General features: G+C 36.3%; 1 protein-coding gene across 11 annotated transcripts in view; it reads left to right on the plus strand.

Annotated features, from left to right (window-relative positions):
• Positions 1 to 19,157, plus strand: part of BLTP1 (bridge-like lipid transfer protein family member 1) — a 109,798-nt gene that overhangs the window by 31,909 nt on the left and 58,732 nt on the right. For 10 of the 11 annotated variants that reach the window (XM_052681555.1, XM_052681556.1, XM_052681562.1 and 7 more), the window contains 13 exons: positions 466 to 644; positions 783 to 889; positions 2,918 to 3,126; positions 5,182 to 5,409; positions 5,999 to 6,136; positions 9,487 to 9,663; positions 11,968 to 12,096; positions 12,746 to 12,865; positions 14,890 to 15,167; positions 15,315 to 15,565; positions 16,021 to 16,279; positions 16,820 to 17,663; positions 18,478 to 18,548. In XM_052681555.1, coding sequence (XP_052537515.1) covers positions 466 to 644; positions 783 to 889; positions 2,918 to 3,126; positions 5,182 to 5,409; positions 5,999 to 6,136; positions 9,487 to 9,663; positions 11,968 to 12,096; positions 12,746 to 12,865; positions 14,890 to 15,167; positions 15,315 to 15,565; positions 16,021 to 16,279; positions 16,820 to 17,663; positions 18,478 to 18,548 — 2,990 coding nt within the window. The remainder of the gene's footprint in view (positions 1 to 465; positions 645 to 782; positions 890 to 2,917; positions 3,127 to 5,181; positions 5,410 to 5,998; positions 6,137 to 9,486; positions 9,664 to 11,967; positions 12,097 to 12,745; positions 12,866 to 14,889; positions 15,168 to 15,314; positions 15,566 to 16,020; positions 16,280 to 16,819; positions 17,664 to 18,477; positions 18,549 to 19,157) is intronic. The other variant, XM_052681560.1, reaches the window with a different exon arrangement.

Here is a 19,157-nt window from a genome sequence, read left to right on the forward strand (position 1 = left end):
GTAGTGTTACTAACCTTAAAAACTGGTTGAGGGTGATGTTGGTAAGCTTGCGTAATTTGATAGCAAAATAAGCAAGGCTGTATTTAAATTAAGAAGGAAAAAAAAAAAAGTGTGGTTGATTTTAGGAAGTCGGTAAGTTGTGGGCCAGTGACTGAATTTTTGCATTATGGATTGAACAGAAGAATAACTGAAATCCCCAAAAGCTGTGCACCTGTGTTTTGCAGCTTGCTAGGATGTGTTCTTACTGGATGCGTAAGTGCTAAGAACTGCAGAGATCTCGGGATATTATAATGAATTGATGGGAGCTGTGGTCAGCAGTCGTGTAAAGAGTGAGACATTGTGCATCACCTTGCCATCATGTACCACGCACCATCTTTGTGGTGCATGGTGAGCATGTAAATAAAATGAGCAGTATGCAGAAAATGAATGCAAATATACTTTCACGTTATTAATCTTTGACTTTAGGGAGAAGATGTTGATCTTCATTTGTATCTACCAGATTGTCATCCTAGCAAATATTCTCTTTTTATGTTGGTGAAAGATTGTCAACCTAATAAAATGAATCCCGAATCTTGCATTACTGGTGAATGTCCAAGTGGTCAGAAAACAGGCAAACCCAAGTGGAGGAACATTACTCAGGAAGAGTGAGTCTAGTTTTGATTTATGTTTATGTATCTATATTGGCTTTTTATATTTACTTATTTTCTTTGTGAAAAAGCAACTTAGTATGTTAATGGAATGTATATGATGAAACTTTTGCTACAAATGTTTCTTTTCAAAAGGGCTGGATGGGTTGAATGCTGGACAGTCCCAAGCGTTGTGTTTACGATTGACTACTCGTGGCACCCAATTTATCCTCAAAAGGCAGATGAGCAGTTAAAACAATCCTGTAAGTGCAAATATGTTTTTCTTCCCAGTGTGTTTCATTTCAGGAAGTGCTGTGATTGTGTTGGCTATAACTACTTAAATTTTCAGAAATTCATTTTAAACTGAACTGCTTTTGTTTGTGGGTGTTCAGGTTTTTTTTGGTCAAAGGTGAGACTGCTAATTTTCATTTCACATCTGACAAATTTTTCTTCAATTTAAGATTTCAGAAAGTATCCAAATTCCCTATGGGAAAAAGAGATACCATCTATGGTTAGTTTCTCCTTATCCATAACAGTTTCTTTAATGGGTTGTTATCTGAAGAGAGTTATCACTTACTTTAATAAATGTGAAATATAGCATTTTTGGCAGTACTATGTTACACAGCCTTTCTAAACCTTTTTCCTTGTGATATTGTGACTTTTCCCTATGATTTTAATGTTTAAATACGTTATATTTGTATGAGATACAGTGACATAGGCTTACCTTCATGCATTTGAAAGTCATACTGGTAAAGCAAACCAGGGCAGATTGATAGGAATGTTAGACTTATGAGTCCAACAAGTATTTCTAACTAAGAAGTTTTCAATTTGAAGTTCCAAATGTGAAATATATATGTATGAAAGTTACAAAATACCCTAATTTTGTCTCTGTGCTATTTATTTATTATTATAGTATTTTTAGTGCAGAGGGTGGTATGCAAGATGATATGAGGTTATTTGGAAGTCTTTCGGGTTGAGGATAAAGAGAGGAACTGTGGAAGAAGTGGTAGTAGAGTAACAATAATGAGGACTAATTTGTACAAGCCTCAATGAACAGGTGTTTGAAGGTGTGGTTTTGAACAAGATTTTAAAGTTTTGAGTTCTAGAAGGAATCAAATTTTTGAGTGTGAAACAGGATAAATGAGGTCCATTGTGCATATATTCATTGAGTGTTGTTTTGAGACCGTGAGTTTGAGTTAAATTTGCATACTTCAGATTTGAAAGCATTTACTTGTAATCATAACAGTTCAACCTGGATTTGGACATTTGTATATACACAGGTAATTGCACCTACAGCTTCGTTCAATGGGGAATCCTTCAATTAATAAAATTGAGTACGCTTCCACAGTTGCATTTGAGCTGTGATGCTGACACAGTGTGTTTGTTATAGTAATAACCAGTGGTATTTTCCTTTGAATCAATTGATAAAACGCTTTAAATCTCTGTGAAACAAGTTGTATAATAAAGAGGTGCAATTTCCAAATAAGTGGTTTTCTCATTGTGGCATTTAGCTAACTGATATAACATGAAGAAAACACTGAACAAGTATTACAGGCAATAATTATAGGTTAAAGCCTTGAAGGTAGTTTGCTGGACACGTGTGTACCCACTGTAGTTCTACATGTGCTGATTCTCCCAATTAAATTAGCACCTGAACCCTTACTCCATCTGGAACAGAATTTTCTGTGACTTCCCCATAAAGCTTTTTGCTTTTCAGCAATCACTTTACAACCCTGAGTTATTCACTTCCTTTTCCTGGTCTTTCCTCGCTTAAAAAAGACAATAAGCTTCTCCTTAGGTCCAAGTAAAAAGAAGAAATAGAACTTGAATTTCAGGACTGTTTTGTTACTAGAGCAATTGAGTTTGAGAGGAAATTGTAGCATATGGACTCGTTGGTTCAGAACAGATTCTTCATACATCTTTTGCGGTGTTTCTGTTTATTCACTTCTGTTTACTCTGCAATTGCTATGTGGTTGTGGGAAATCTGCTACAGTGAAATAAAAGCAGGTCTTGTTTAACTTCAAAAACAAGATAAATAAATTGATCTTTTTTTGTAACTTGCGGGCTTGTTTTTCTCTTGCATAATTCATGTTGACAAAAATATTCTGTGTTTTACTGTATTCTCATGATGACTAGATCTGAGAAATCCATTCTGTAGCATAGATATGTTATCATAGTTATAGAATTCAAGTCAGAAAGCTGCAAGAAGTTGTATCTTTATTATGCTTCCGTATTTTTATAATTTTGTCTGGTTGAAGCCTAATAAAAATCTGTTTTCATTTTCTCCCAAGTGTCAGAAATGGAAGAAACAATGCTATCTGTGCTAAGGCCATCACAGAAGACATCTGAGAGTGTGATTTCATCTCCCACTGCTTCGACCCGCCTTCCCCTCGACCCCGCAGAGCTGCCCCCAGATAAGCTCCATGTGGAACTGGAACTCTCTCCAGATTCCCAGATAACTCTGTATGGACCACTGCTAAAAGCCTTTCTATCTATAAAGGTAAGCAAAGAAATACAGCTCACAATGTTTATGGATGGCCACATGTTGGAAAGGGAAGTGATTTGTTTGAAATGGACAGAATTCTGCAGAATATGTGAATTTAGTTCTTTCATAAGGACTAGTTTGGTATGGCTAGGTTGAGTACAATTGGCACAGGCTTATAAGAAGGCTTACAGAACAGAGGTAGACTTGTATCAGCATAGTTTTTCTTTTGTGGTGTTGTGCATGTAAATATGTAGAAACATAAAAATGCATCTTCGACTGGAGTGTACATTAACAGCTACTTTTATGCAAAGATGTATCAGAATTTGTGCCTTTAGGACATTTTAAGTTCTACAGAGTATCCTGATTGTTTTTTGTTTTAATCAGGTTGTTGGAAATGTCTGCAGTTGGGGTCATAGAGGGAAAGGATGTGAGAATAAATTGAATTTAAAAAGCTACTTCAGGGAATATTTAGAAACAATTTTTTTGTCTTGCCTTGATGTTACTCTGTTACACTTCAATATGCTAGCATCTGTTGCTTATCTGAAGTCCTCTTCTGTTAGTGGTCTTTAGGGCGGCTCACAGTGACTGAATTTCTTCCTACCTACCTCACCTGAACTTGTTACGACAGAGGCAGAGGTGATTGAACATGTCACTTCTATTAGATAGCTATGAGATGCTTGTATTCTGTTTAATTGTTAGGGTTTTTTTGTTTGTTTTTGTTTTTTTTTTTAAGGTTTGTTTTAACCTTTTTCTGTATGATTTCATTTAGGGTTGGGATAAGAAATTTTCTGAGGCTAGTGATTACTTGTAAGGACTCATACTGAAGAAGTCACTTTTAAGTTCTTACATAAAGATCCTGCATGTATGCAGTGAATAGCAGAAAAGGAAGCTTTTGCAGAGTCCAGGAATTGCAAATATGCTCATATATTATTTCACATTGGCACTCAAAGAAACAGGAACAACATTAGGCCAATAGCGAATGTCTTGAGAAGATGTCATATATTGTGATAAAGAATTCGACTCGTGTTTGACACAGTTTATTGAATTGTTTATTGATCTCCTCTTGGAGTTCCTAAGCTTGTGAGGTGATACTGTCTTTCCATACAAGCTCTCTCTTCTTCAATACTTGTTTCCTCTGGGAAGATAAATAAACAGTGTTACGTTAGATCCCTTGATCCCATGGTAATTTGATTTTTGGCGTGCAGATTTTGTCTTCTGAATCTCAAAAGAAAATTTAGATAACTCATCTTTGAAAATGCAAATGTAATGTTCTTTTCAGCATTTCTGTCAGTGTTTACATCATTTTGTTCAGCTGTACTGATAGCATCTTGTGGTAGATTATTGGTGGTGTCTTTTAATTTTATGCTTATTTTTCTGTCTAGTTGTTTTTAGTTCATTTTCATTGATCTTAAGTAAAATGTGGGAGAGATTTATGTAGTTTTCATAAGTGTTCTGTTCTTTGGAGGTAGTTTTTTTGGTATAGTGTCTTGTGCTCCCTAGGGATGTCCTACCTACTGGGAATGAATGATGTTCAAGTCCTGGTAGAAAGTACCAAGAATAAGTAACTGGAGTTTCTAGCACCCTCTGCTGGATCTCCTTTATAGAACAACAACAACAGCAAAAGCTTCAAGATTTGTCTCCTCGCAATGACTTCTGTCTTTCACTTCGTTAAAAAGCAAAGCCAGTTAACTTTGCTCAACTTCCGTGAACTTTTTGCTTTGTGCACTGAGCAGTACTTAATTCATACATAGCGTTTAACAGAAAAAATACTTTGGAGACTTAAATATGAGACGATAAAATTACATATCCATATCCATGTCAGGTCTAATAATGTGCCTGTCTTTTCCTGCAGACCTTTTTCCAAACACATGAGCATTTTGCAATTGCTTGCTTTCTCTGTGTTGTACATTTCCTCTTTGCTTGCTTGCTCTACAGATTTGTGCTTCGAAAAGAATGAAGAAGCCTTAGCAGGCAGATGAATTTCAGGAAGGGGAAGAGCTTAGCAATAACCTTCATAAAATTTTGTAAAATGTTTTCCCTACAGTAATTGCAAATAATTGATTTTCCTAGGAAAATTATTTTGGAGAAGATGACATGTATACTGATTTTGAAGAAGTTATTTCAAGCCCTGTTTTGTCTCTGTCAACATCTTCGAGCTCTGGATGGACAGCTGTGGGAGTAGAAAATGAAAAGAAGGAAAATGAAAGCTCTGTCAAGCCAGTTCACCCTCTTAGTCTACGTCCATGGGATATTACTGTCCTTGTTAATCTGTACAAAGTGCATGGGCGATTGCCAGTGGTAAGAGCTTTAGAATCTTGAAGTATTTTGTTGCTTGTAATTGGTGTTTTTGTGTTTTTTTTTGCAGCTGTGTGATCTGGAGCAAATGTAACTCCCTAGAACATGAGGTTAGGTTACAGAGGTGTTTTTAAAGTGCATGGGTACTCTTCAGCAAAACTGTGGCTATCTGAAGTAGTTTGGGACATGGTTGGTTTTGCTTATCTGAAATGTGAACTGAAGATAGGTTTATGTGATCAGAGTTTATTGTTTTTCATTGAAAGTGTGATTTCTCTGCTGAATAGTAAAGCTATCTCCTGATGACACATCCTGCTCTTTGTAGCTGCATTGTGAGGGATTCCCAAGAATTTAAAAACTATTCCAGATAAAGGTTTGGGTTAGCTCAGATGGATTTGCATCGCTGTTTCTATAACTGCTCAAAGATTTTTGAAGTTGCACAGATTTCTTTTTAATTATCAACTTGAAGGAAAGCTAGCATACTTACTGCTTACAGGTTTGCTTCTAATCTAATAACTTCAACAGTGTTGTACTTTTTCAGATTCTGAAATGGCTATTTGATTTGATTTTTAATGTTATTTTTTTATAACTTTAGCATTGTAGTCCTGATGGTCCCGAGTGCCCTACAGCTTTCTTGGAGAGGCTGTGCTTTGAGATGAAGAAAGGATTTAGAGAAACAATGCTTCAACTTGTGCTGTCTCCAGTGAATTTGTTTCTGAATGACAATTATCAGGTATTTAGCCAATTTTATTTGGTTGCATCTGGTTTGGGGGAATTGTAACCATTTTAATATGGTTTATTTTGATATTTACAAAGCTTAAGGCTTTTGAAGCATACATGAAAGAAAATTTTGATGCATATATATATATATATATATATATATATATATATTATTCTTGTTTCTCCAGCATGCATTTGAAGTGAAAGGCATGTAGAACATTTTTTAATGTTTTCTTAATTTTATTTAAATCCTCCTTGAAAAGATTCTTTAGGGAACTGAAAGTAATAGTCAGATTGGTCTTAGAAATGTTGAATCTTTAAGATCTTTGTCTTGAAGTCTATTGTAGGTAGCGATTCAAGTAAATTTTGTGCAGTGCCTGGAGACGTTTCACTTCTTTAAGCAGCAAACAGAAAAGTGGTAGTAAATAAAATAACTACATCTTTCACATTTTTATGCATTTTGTTAGAATAAATCACAGAGCTGGATCTTTAGCTTACAATCAAGATGCTGGCATGACCTGTAATTTTCCTCTGGTAAGGGTACAATGAAAATAATTAGAGACAGAATTAAGCATTACTTGTGGCTTATCGGTAAGCTATGTACAATTTTACTGTAATTATTAGTAAACTTTTCAAAAATTGCCCCCATGCGTAAATGTAGTTCAGTGAGGATTTTAGGTGGCAATTCATTAGCACAAGCAATTATCCTTACTCAGCGAAGCTGGTGACTATTTCAGTTCTTGTTTTATTTATGCACAAGCTGGCTGCATTAAAACCCCAGTACTTGCACTGGGCCTTATAGGCTATATTGTTTTTCAATCCCTGTATCCTGAAATATATTGCTGCCAAAAATAATAGTGCACTGTTTGAAACCACCGTGTACTGCTAACCATACACGGACAAAGACACGTGTCCCCCTGTTCTCTGCTATGTCTGAAAGCTAATGGAACAAATTGGTTGATGCTTGTTTAAACTTTCCAGATTTGGACCCAGTGCACAAGAACAAAAGTACCTTAAATATAACCTGTGGCTGTAAATTGACTAAAAGAGAAAGGGACTGCAAGAAATAATATACTGTCCTGATAAGATGTTAAATAGCATCATAGGCCGTGCCGTGTTAGCCCTTGTATTTTGAGAGTGTTACTTTCTTAAGCTCTGATTAGCAAAGGAAGTGGAATTGCAGCCTGGGCTTTGGGTACAGCGCTGCAATTATCTGTAATAGTAACCTGAGAAAAAGTGGTGGTGTGGAGTTGGAGGAATTGCAAATGAATGATCTCAATGGGATTAATACAGCGGATAGCTGCCTAAATTGGATATACCATGACACAGGGCAGGCAATTCTCTTTCCCTTGTAACTTTGTTTCTGGAGCAAAGTGTCTGTATTGCAGGACTTGTTTTTGACAGGTGCAGCTGAGGCAAGGAGAATTACTGTTTGAAACTGTAATAAAACCTGTATGTCAAAAAAGTCCTGAGAATTTGCAGTTGGGGTAACCATGTCTGCTGCAAGCTTTTCTTTGGTGTATTTTTGTTGCCGTTTGTTTGGTCGGTTGTTTTGTTTTTATTTTGATGGGGTGTGGAGTGGGGGGATGGTATTATTCTATGGGGAATCCAAGCTTTTCTATACCCATGTATTAAAGAAAATAATCTATTTTGTACACTGAATGACTTTAAGGTTTTTTTCTAACTGTAACTTAATCACAGTACATATGTACAAAGAAGTAGAGATGAGGTTGCAGCCATAACCTTAATTTTGGAGCGTGTTTTTTTTTTTTTAGTGTGTGTGATTTAATTGCCCTGAGACTTTAAACCATCCACCCCCAGCCCCTTTGTGTATATATATATATATATATATATATAAAAAAAAAATAGGTTAGGCTTTCTGTTACTCTCTTTCAGAATCCCAAATATCAGGGGGGACAGATTGAATATAAAAGCCAGAATGATTTTAATCAAGTGAAAGCAAAAAGAGTTCCTAGATGCAAAGAGGGAGTACAGGGAATGAGGCTGCTTGCAGTGCTGCTATCTAGCAGCATTGCACCACATCTTGGCTATGAGAAATTTCAGCTTGCAGCTGATTTCCCTGTGTTTTACTGCTGCCTCGTGTTGGAGTGTTTAGGTGACACTGCAAGACACTTCTGCAGCTGTTCTTTCATTCACAGATTTTCTTTCCTTCAGTTTATGCTATCTTTGCTGTTTTCTCTTTGTCTGCTCCTCATTCCTGGATTGGTTCCTAGTGAAACTACTGTGTGGGGCATTGTTATTGATTTAAATGATAAACACACCAGCAGGCAGGTTTTTAAAAATATCATGAAGAAAGATTTGATCCGTTAATGTGTGTTAGAAACACCTGGTGTTATTTCCTGGCATTGAATGATGAAAACATTCATACTTCAGTTTAAAAAAACCTGTTAGTTTGACCCCTTATTCATATTATGTGTCACAAAAATACTGCTTGATCCTTTGCAGTTCAACCTTGAAGTATGCAGTTCATAGTTGTAACATATGCAGAATAGGAATTTCTCTTTACAGAACTGAGCAAGTACCATTGCTTTATGGTTGTAGTGCCAGTTAGGTTAGCCTCCTGTTGTTTTGAATAGCTTCCCTACATTGAGACTTGGGTCGCAGGTGATATCTAAAGATGCGTTTCTTCTTCGCTAAGCAGCTCCAAAGGGTTTCCTGATGGTGGAAAATGAACTGGGCAATGCAGTGTGTTGAAACAGAGGGAAAGAAAAGTTTTGCTGTTGACTTATTGGATTTAAATCACAGCTTACTTCAGTGTAACCACAAGCTCCTAGTGTATGTCTGTGCAGCTTTTATCTTTTTGGTTTCTTCTTTGGCCATATTATTTTATCTGAGTTCTTGTATCTGCAGCTGAGTAGCTTTGCTTTAAGTTAACCAAGAAATTCTTCAATGAAAAATGCAATTTAGAGGACAGTCTCTGATTTTATTTACTGATCTTTTTCAGTTGTTGGCTGATTGCGGCAGACATTCATAAGTCATTTATTTTTTTAACCTTGATTCCTTCCATTGTCAAATGTGGTCTTCCATTCTTTGTATTTTACTGCATTACTATTTAAGAGATGTTCCCAATGATGTCACAGGGTGGAAATCCCCTAGGGAAGGTAATTGACGTTGGTTGCCAGTGGTTAAAAGATAAGGCTTCCTTCCCCACATAAGATTTACATATATGCTGTTGTATGTGTGATGCTGGGAAGTCTTGGGACTCTGCAACTGTATAAAAGTCAACAGGGTTTAGGAAGCGAATATGAGTGTATATAAAATATCTGACTGTGTTTTGTTTTTTTGCACTTTCTAATTATACAGTCTTTGCAGTTTACTTAACTGTTACCTTGTCCTTGACAGAGACCTACAGCTGATGAAGTCCTTCGAGAGGGCCACATTAGTCTATCAGGTCTGCAGTTGCGTGCCCACGCGATGTTTTCTGCAGAAGGTTTGCCTCTTGGAAGTGATACTTTAGAATATGCGTGGCTAATAGATGTGCAGGCTGGAAGTCTTACTGCCAAAGTTACAGCACCGCAGGTATCATCTAGAAACTGTTGGCTATGAAATATCAACTTCCTTCTTTATTGTAGCATGAATATCAGAAAATGTGCGATCTCAGCCTTAAGTAACTTCAAGTATGTGGTTAGAAATCTAACCATTTACATGGAAAAAACAGGAGATTCCAGCAGAGCCAAATCTGATATTCACCTAGATATAACAGGATGTCTGGTGTAAAACAAGCATTTAAAAGAGTGATATTTACCAAATATGAACAAATCAGCAGTGAATGCTGATGATAATATGTGTAAATGCATGTTATGTCTATGTATGTTAATATACTTGAATACTGATTAGAAAATCAACCACAGTAACTGCTTGTTCTTAAAGTGGCTTGATCGTACAATAAGTAATGCTTCTCTGTAAACAGATCCAGTGTTTTGGGACCCTTTCAGCCATAAGCTAAAGAATGTAACAAAGAGCAGAGAGAAAAATTCTGTTTAAAAAAATCAAGTAAGGAATTCTTAGTGAAATTGTGTTTGACTTCTTCCAAAATCACTTTCATTTTATGATGCTGAATTTTGGAGATTCAAGTTCATTACTCCTACTGATTAACAATCTGGAAAGAACAAATTAAGTACCCATTTATGGTTACAGTTTGAAAGGCATCTTCTTGTCCCTCACATGTAACATTCATTCAGATACATAGGCATTTGCTTGCAGGAATGCTATCAGGAAGGAGGATAACAGGTTCAGCAATTGGCAAAAATTTTACCTTGCAGATGAAGTTTTGACATTCCATAGAAACCTATTGACAAAGCCAAGTTTTAAAGTAGGAGGCAATTGGAACGTTTTGTGGGGAAATAGAATGAGCAGAGCTCTCAAACAGAGTAGCTGGTAGCTGCGTAACTTCTAATGCTTGGCCCCACTGTAAGGTAGTTTGCTTTCACAGTGCTCAGTCATTTAGTTCTGCCATTTATGCTGTCTTCATTTTTCCATTATATAACAGTGACTCCAAGCGTGTGTTAGGCCAGTGGCTTAGTCTTATTTCTGGTGTGGGCTATGAGATCTTCAGAAAAGGTTCCTTTGTCACTGTGCTGTGAAACATGAGAAAAATATATACATTTTATTCTGTAGTTAGCTTGATTTTTAAGACATTTTTGTGTGCTCATATTCCTCTAAAAATTGGTGTTATTTTCAAGGCTTAAACACTTATTTAAGCATACAAAATCAAAACAAGGCTTACAGGCAATTACATTGCATTTGTAGAATAGGCTCCAGATAGGTTTTCATGCTGCATATACAGGCTTATGTAGAGATACTTCCTAAATTACAACTACTGATTTAGATTAGCTGTAGTATTTACTGTAGCAGTAGTTGCTCAGTTTAAACTGAGTTGATTAAAAATAGTTCAAGCTTTAAGGAACATTTCTAAATGTTTGATATAACTTAAGAGTTTTCTTCTTGTAGAAATTCTCAACTGAATACTTCACAGAGGGTTTTAATTTTGCTTTTTATGTCGTCAGCATTGATGTGAACCAGAACTTGAATTTGCTTCTTTCAGGGTCATTGGCTTTTTCCATCCATAGCGTGATGTCTTGTAAGAATTTGTGAAGGTATACAACTAAAGGGAGGACGAGAGATCTTGTGGAGGACAGTCATAGCTATATTAAATTCCAATTAAATTGCTCCTGATTTAAAGTCCCCTTTCCTTTGATTAGCCAAAGAAAACCCATTTCCCTTTCATAATAGAGCTAGACAGTCATGATTCATTTCCTTTTTGAATAAGCTAACTATATAAAAGATTTAAATCAACAATTGGGTGATTACTAGGTCCAGCGAGATTCAGTCGTATTCTGTTTAGCTGGTTTCCTTCAGTGTTTTCTGAGTGTAACTTTGTTACTTACATACAAGGAGGGATGACATTTAAATTCATAGACTCACAGAATCATTTGAGTTGGAAGGGACCCTTAAGATATTAGGGTATTTAGAGGCATTTTTTTTGAGGAGAAATAAGATGATCTCCATCTTTGCAATGAAATACCTGTCTAACCCTAAAAGTACAGCTGTTTCCTTAGATTAAGATGTGATTTAGGGATTGTTTAGGTTCATGTCACAGTATTACATGTGCATCTTCTAGTATACACAAAAATAAATCTTACGTAATGGGCAATAGGCTATGTTTGAACAAAGTAATGAAGACAGAATATTATGATGAGATCTTCTGTTTGGTTTTACTCTTTCTAACCTTCCAATCTTTAGTGATGTTCTGTCAATAATCTGTTGAATACTATAAGTTTATTTTGCATACTTACTATTGGACAACATGTTATTTGCTTACAGCTTGCAAGTCTTCTGGAATGGGGGCAGACCTTTGTGTTTCATGTAGTGTGCCGTGAGTTTGAATTGGAAAGACCTAAATCTGTAATAATATGCCAGCATGGAATTGATCGTCGTTTTTGTGACTCTAAGGTAACCTTTTATCCATCTTAATTATTCACTATATTTTTTTAACAGTTTTTTTTTTTTTTTTTTTAACTTTATAAGCCCAACCTTGAGGTTATCAAGGCACATGGAGCATGTACTCAGATTGGCTGCTCCCTTTGATAAATTATAGCTAATTATGTTTCAGAAAGAAAAGCAATTTCTATCTGAATTTTTCTGGGGATTTACGCCATGTTTTTGTGCTACATTAATTATCTTGAGAGACAGCATCCAGAAGAGTCATGCATATTTTCTTACCTCTACAGTGACGGTTAAGAGACAAATGGCATGCTTCAATTTCCCTTAAGAGACAAAGATCAGGCTTCTCATCATGGTCCTGGCGCATTGCCATGCTTTTATTCTCTGTTGTTAAAATAGTGCTTTGATGAGGGACTTAAATTAACAGCTTATGGCTTCTATGGCTCTTACTATTGTGGCTTGAGAAAACAGATGTTATCATGGATTCTAGATTTGATATATATCACTTGGAATCCATTTGGACATTCACTTAAAGACTTAAGAAGTCTTGCAATATATAAAGTGTGATTCATGAATTTCATCTCTTGACCTCCTCCCCATTTTAACATACAGATACCAGTTTTTGTGATGTTGTTTATGATGTGTTTCTTTTTCTTAGATGAACTGCATCCCTGGGCCATGCCCAACATCTGATGACTTAAAGTACACAATGACACGCTTAGCCATGGATGGTGCAGATCTGTATGTAGTAGAACATGGCTGTGCCACCAACATAAAGGTAAAAGACATTACTAGTAACAACAGTTAAAATATTTTTGTCAATAGAGGTCTTTGCATTTTTTTTTTATGTAACAGTTGCCTGTTTTTTATGTCTTGCTCACTGTAGTAGAACTAAGTGATAGAAGGTTGGTGTTAAAATGGTTGGACCGAGCGAGAAGTAGTTCAGTTTTGGTCATATTTAATACTTCCATTAGTGATCTCAGAAAATGGTCTATCTTCCAGAATTAAAAATGTGAGCTGCAAGATTGGCATAATAAATTAAAACAATTAAAACACTATAAAAGCTATTGTCTACATCTGAGAGTTGTTAAGAATTTTTTCTATAAGTTAGTAACTCAGCAACTGGAAATGATTGAGGAAAAAAATGTATACAGCTCACTGCGTGATAACTCACAGTCATGTTATGTGAGACAGCTGTCTGAACTAAGATCATTGGCAGAGATGGGAGAAATACTACTGTTGCTACCAGACCAAATCTAAAATGTGCAAAGTGTTTCTGTTCAAAAAACAATATACAGAGAAGAGCTGGCATTCTCTCTCATTGTATACAAGAGAAAACTATGGCAAAATGGAAGTTAAGAGATGATATAGGAATGCATTAAAGTATTACACTGAGTGGAATTACTAAGTGACTAGAAGTTGTGCTGTCCAGTAATAAATTTAGTTATAAAATTGGACTCGATATCTAATGCTTGGGGGTCAGCTTCATATTATGTGCAAGAATCTAACTGAAGGACAGTGGCAGTTATTTTAGACATCTTGTGTGATCTGAGATAGGATGTCTTGTCATTTGAGTGGCTGGGTACCTTGTGGCAGTTTGAAAAAAAGAAAAAGCATTTTCATCTATAAAATCTTTTGAGTCTAATATTATAATGCATCAGCACAAATATTAACTGTGTTTGCAGGCATAAATATGAATGACAGTATTTTTAAAAGCAGCTTAATAACCTGAGCCGCTATAGAAAATTATATCACTAATGCATTCCATTCATATTTAAAAAAGGATTTTCAGTGTTTCATTATGGTTTGTGACAAAGATGAGAAGTAAAAATTTAACTATGTGAGTTGCTCTTCCATAGCTGGGCTCTTTTGCAGCTTTCCTTACTTACCCTTTGAAAAGTTTGAATGTTAAGTTGGAAAGGTTTGGGTATTTCATGGAAACCTTTTGGAAACTAATGAAGCTGTGCAGAAAACTTCATCAACCTTCAGATTGTTTTAAGACATGTGACAGGGCTATGTCATATTTTATTGGGGTTCAGTACTGCGGGAGACGATTGGCTCTGTATGGACGGGTAGGCTGGTTGTGAGGTGAGCAGTTTCCATAGCTGAGGGCGAAGGTAAAGCAAGAACTTTTTCCAGATGCAGAAGATGGATGGTCTTTTCTTTGAATCAACAGAACTACTGGAGCTGTACCGATAAAAAAAGTAGATTGTGATCATAAAAAGGCTATTACAGCACAATACATATGGATCAGAATTAAAGCTCAAGACTTAAAGTTTCTTCTATTTTGAATTTTGCACTATTTAATGTGAATCTCTCACTGAAGTATTTATCAGGTGTGGCATTAAATGTCTGTATTCTGCAAGTTAATGCAGCTTTGTATTGGAAGTATGCAGTGTTTTAGTCAAAGGTGACAGTGATGTCATGTTCCAGATTTCTTGGTTTTTATGATTACAGCAAACAAGTTAATAATGATTTAATTTTTTAAAGGTTCATTATAACATGCCTAAAATTGGGAATTCTCTTTGAACCCCTTTACAACTAAATACTCCTAAGTCAAGACTTTGTTTTTGTTGTTTGAAAACTATCTGAAACCTTGCCTTCTTGTGTGTGTGTGTGTGTGTGTGTGTGTGTGTGTGTGTGTGTGTGTGCACTTGCTTGTAGTTTATTAAAACTGGTTTCGGAGACGGTAGTTTACTGAAGCCTTCCTGGAATTAAATAGATTTTATATTAATTGTTTTAAGGCTAATTTTTCTTTAAGTTTCATGTATTCAGAGTTCATGTTATTACTTATGTTTTCAGATGGGTACTATACGTATTGCAAACTGCAACCTCCACAATCAGTCTGTTGGAGAAGGTGTAAGTGCTGCTATTCAAGATCTTCAGTTGAGACAATATGTTGAGCAGGTGAACAACTGCAGAACTGGTCTTCAGCCAATCCTGAGGAGGGCATATTGGCTGGAAGCTGGATCTGTCAACTTGGGGCTCATCACTGCTGACATTGCTTTAGCTGCGGATCATCCTTCTAAACATGAAGTGCAGAGGCATTTCTTGGAGATGCATGATAACCGAACTAAAAGGTAAGAGATGCAGTTTGGAGGAGATGCATTTGAGTGTATTTTAGTGTATGTCTTTTTATCTTGTCTTAACTAATTTTAAATGTACTAAATGTGATGTGGTTGTGTTTCTGTTTTATTTTTTTTCTTTTCCTTCCTGCTCTTGTGTAGATTGTGGTTTCTGTGGCCTGATGACAATTTGAAGAATAAGAGAAGCAAGAACAAGTGTGGCTGCCTGGGTGGTTGTCGATTCTTTGGTGGCACACTAACAGGACTGGACTTTTTCAAGCTGGAGGAACTGACGCCTTCAAGCAGCTCTGCTTTCTCAAGTACAAGTGCAGAATCTGATATGTTTTATGGTCAGTCATTACTGCAGCCAGGAGAATGGATAATTACTAAAGAGATTCCTAAAATTTTAGATGGTGAGAATGCATTGTGCTGTAACATCATTCGGTTTTGTCCAAAAGAATCATTTCCCAACTTCACATTGGTATTTATGGTCTTTCTAATTCTGACTATTAAGTAGTTGAAAAGGGTTCTGTGGTGGAACCTATTTGAGAGAAGACAGTGGATTGATAATAATGAGCAAATTTTCATATGGTGAATTTTTATATTAACATGCAGCTTCTTTGTGATTAAAAAGAAGCTTTCTGACTTGTGTCTATTTTACTTGTCTAGAAATCAGTCTATTAAAAGAATTTGATGTTTTGCTGTTCTGATTTTATATTATTAGGAAACATGCTAGTATGTGTGTGCATTTTCAAAATGAGGGCTTTTTTTTTTTTTTTAATAAAACTTCTTATTTCAGTGAGCGACAAAGAGACCACTGTAGTTGTCTATCAGATGTTCAGTTTTTCTTTCTTGTTTCCAATTCTAGGTAAAACAAATGGTGTAAAACGAAAGGATTGGGATTGTAGATCTATAGGTATAGAAATAGAAAGAAAGGCACAGCATCTAAGCCTCCAAGTGCCACTGCGCTCCCATAGCTCCTCATCATCTTCAGAGGAAACGAGCAGTTCCAGTGCTGCCCTCCCATTGCTTGCAGGTGAGAAGGACAGCCCATCTTCAACTGCTGAGGATCACTTGGGACAGAAGGAGTTCTTGTCTGGTACAAAAAGAGAAGATGCTCATGGAAGGTTAGTAATATCCTGACTGAAGGACTCTTCAGCACTTCAGTACAGAACTTTACACACCTTATATTTTGCAATGGATTCAGTAGTGGTTACTTGTAACGGCACTGCTAAAATATGCTTCCTAGTTTCAATGCAAATTTGGATCCCCTGCTAGGGAATAAATGCCTGATTTGGGTAGAAACTCCAGCATGTGTGATAACAACACTTGCCATTACCAGTCACTTATATCTATCTATATGTAAACAAGTAGACTAACAAGTCTCAGAATTTAATATGTAATCAGTGTTGTGAAAATAATTGCTATGCTAGCAGTAAATCACAGAAGCATCTGACAGCATCTGACCTGTAATGTAAAAAGAAGCATTAAGAATAAAATAAGTCCTGGAGGCATTCAAGGCCAGGCTGGATGTGGTTCTGGGCAGCCTGGTCTAGTGGTTGGCAACCCTGGACATAGCAGGGAGGTTGAAACTTAGATGATCATTGTGATCCTTTTCAACCCAGGCCATTCTATGGTTCTATGATTTTATTTTATGTATTTTTCAGTGTCTCAGCTGACGGTGCGGAGGGAAGCCCTGCATCCCCTAGCAGCCAGGAAAGGCCTGTTGGTCAGTCTCCCATGAGGTCTCCTCTGAAACGACAGGCGTCTGTGTGTTCCACCCGGCTTGGCAGCACCAAGAGCCTCACAGCAGCCTTTTACGGAGACAAGCAGCCTGTTCCAGTTGGCGTGCAGTTCAGTAGTGATGTGTCTCGCAGTGATGAGAATGTGTTAGACTCCCCAAAGCAAAGGAGGAGCTTTGGTTCTTTTCCTTATACTCCATCTGCAGATTCAAATTCATTTCACCAGTATCGCTCAATGGATTCCAGTATGTCAATGGCTGATAGTGAAGCTTATTTTTCTGCAGCAGAAGAGTTTGAGCCAATTAGTAGCGATGAAGGTCCAGGAACTTACCCAGGGAGAAAAAAGAGAAAAAAGCAAGCTCAGAAAATTGAATACAGCAGAGGATCGATTTATCACAGTGTGGAAGGACCCTTAACAAGTTCTGTCCATGGGGAAATTAATCAAGATGTTAAAACGTTGCCAGTTAAGACTCATCCTTCACAGACTTCGTTTGTTTCAGCTCTAGGAGGGGAGGATGAGCATATTGAGAACATTTATGTCATGGAATCTGGGAAGACTGTAGAAAGTGAACAAATAACTTCCCAGCAGCCTGTAATGGCATGTTACCAGAACTATCTTACACAGTTCCAGGTGATCAATTGGTCAGTAAAGCATCCAACTAACAAAAGAACTTCAAAATCCTCATTACATCGCCCTTTAGACCTTGACACACCAACAAGTGAAGAGAGTTCATCATCTTTTGAGCAACTTTCTATCCCTACTTTTAAGGTATGAAAGATACAGGAAGAAGAAAAAGAAATAAGAATTGGAAACAAGTTCAAATTGTTTAATACACATATTGTATAGAGTCATGATACACTTGAGGCTTGGCTGTTAGTCAAGGAATACCTTGGGTTTCTGACTTTGAATCTTAGGCTGTGTGGCAGGTATATTGTGCTAAAGAAAACTGTTAGAATTGTGTGGGTAGGATATGTGCTGAACATTAGAAATGCTACCTCTTGAGTGACATGAAGGATATTTATGTGGGTTTTGTTTAAAATACACATTACATAGAATTTTAGCAGCAGAACGTTCAGTACTGATGAGATACGTGTTAGATGGTTAGTACTTCAGAGTAAAATTGAAATACTTAGATTTACAATACTATTTCTGTAAATGTTTGTTATTTTTTCTTTTCTCCAGTGATATCTGTAAAATGAGTAGATGTGTTTAAGGAAGGAGCTGAGATGAAATATGTGAAGCATAACGGAAATGACTTGCTAAATAATAGGTGTCTAAGATCCATAAATTAATCTTGTTATCACTCTGTAGCAAAAGCTTTATCTGTTCACGTAATTCTTTACTAGATGAGTATTTAAAATCCTTCTTTTTAATCAATTATTTGCAAGGCTTTTGTAATCTAATATCTCAAATAATTTAGGAAGTGAAACTGAAGAAGTTTTTTTTACATTATTTTGGAGAATGTGCATGTAAGAGATTCTTTTAGAAAAACCTGGAAGAAGAGTCGTAATTTAAAGATTCCTTGGGTGTTTTTTTTTATATACGGAAGGAATATAATATATTTTTTGTACTTTTCTCTTAGATTGTTAAGCAGGGTCTCACAGCTAATTCGTTACTGGACAGAGGCATGCAGCTTACAGGATCAACATCTAAGTAAGTTGAAACTGCGTAACATAACTGCATATGTGGTTGGTTTTTTTCGAAGTAGGATTTGCCTGATGCTCATTAAACACTTTGACCTTTCCAAATTTGATTTGTAGTTTCAGTACAGATCTCTTTTAGAGCAGAGTGTATTGTTACAAGACATTTCGTTTGGGTCAAAATGAAATCATCAGATGATTTTGCTTGCATGTTTTCAAGACTGTGAATTGGCAATTTACTTAGGTAATTCTGGGAAATGCTTCTAGCAGTTATCTATTGCACTGCCCAAAGCACAACTTGAATCTTGTTAACAACTTTGGCCTGGAATTTTGTGTCCTTTCTGAGCTGAGCAGAAAAATAAACTTCTTGTTATATGCACTTTATTGAGTATTAAAATCATACCAAGAGTGCCTCAGGAGAATTTTTGCAAGCTGAAGATCTGATTAAACACTATTCCTGACAAAAAAATTTTTTCTAGTATGTGACTCTAACCTCACATCACTTTATTCTGAATAGTCTCATTAATTACTGCATGAAGCAGTTGACTCTACTAATGTCGGTATACTCTTCCCTTGCTTTAGATCTATCTACAATCTAAGACTGATGTTTTAGTACTGTTGG

Source organism: Tympanuchus pallidicinctus, unplaced genomic scaffold (assembly GCF_026119805.1).
Source record: "Tympanuchus pallidicinctus isolate F22 unplaced genomic scaffold, pur_lepc_1.0 scaffold2, whole genome shotgun sequence".
Taxonomy (NCBI): Eukaryota; Metazoa; Chordata; class Aves; order Galliformes; family Phasianidae; genus Tympanuchus; species Tympanuchus pallidicinctus.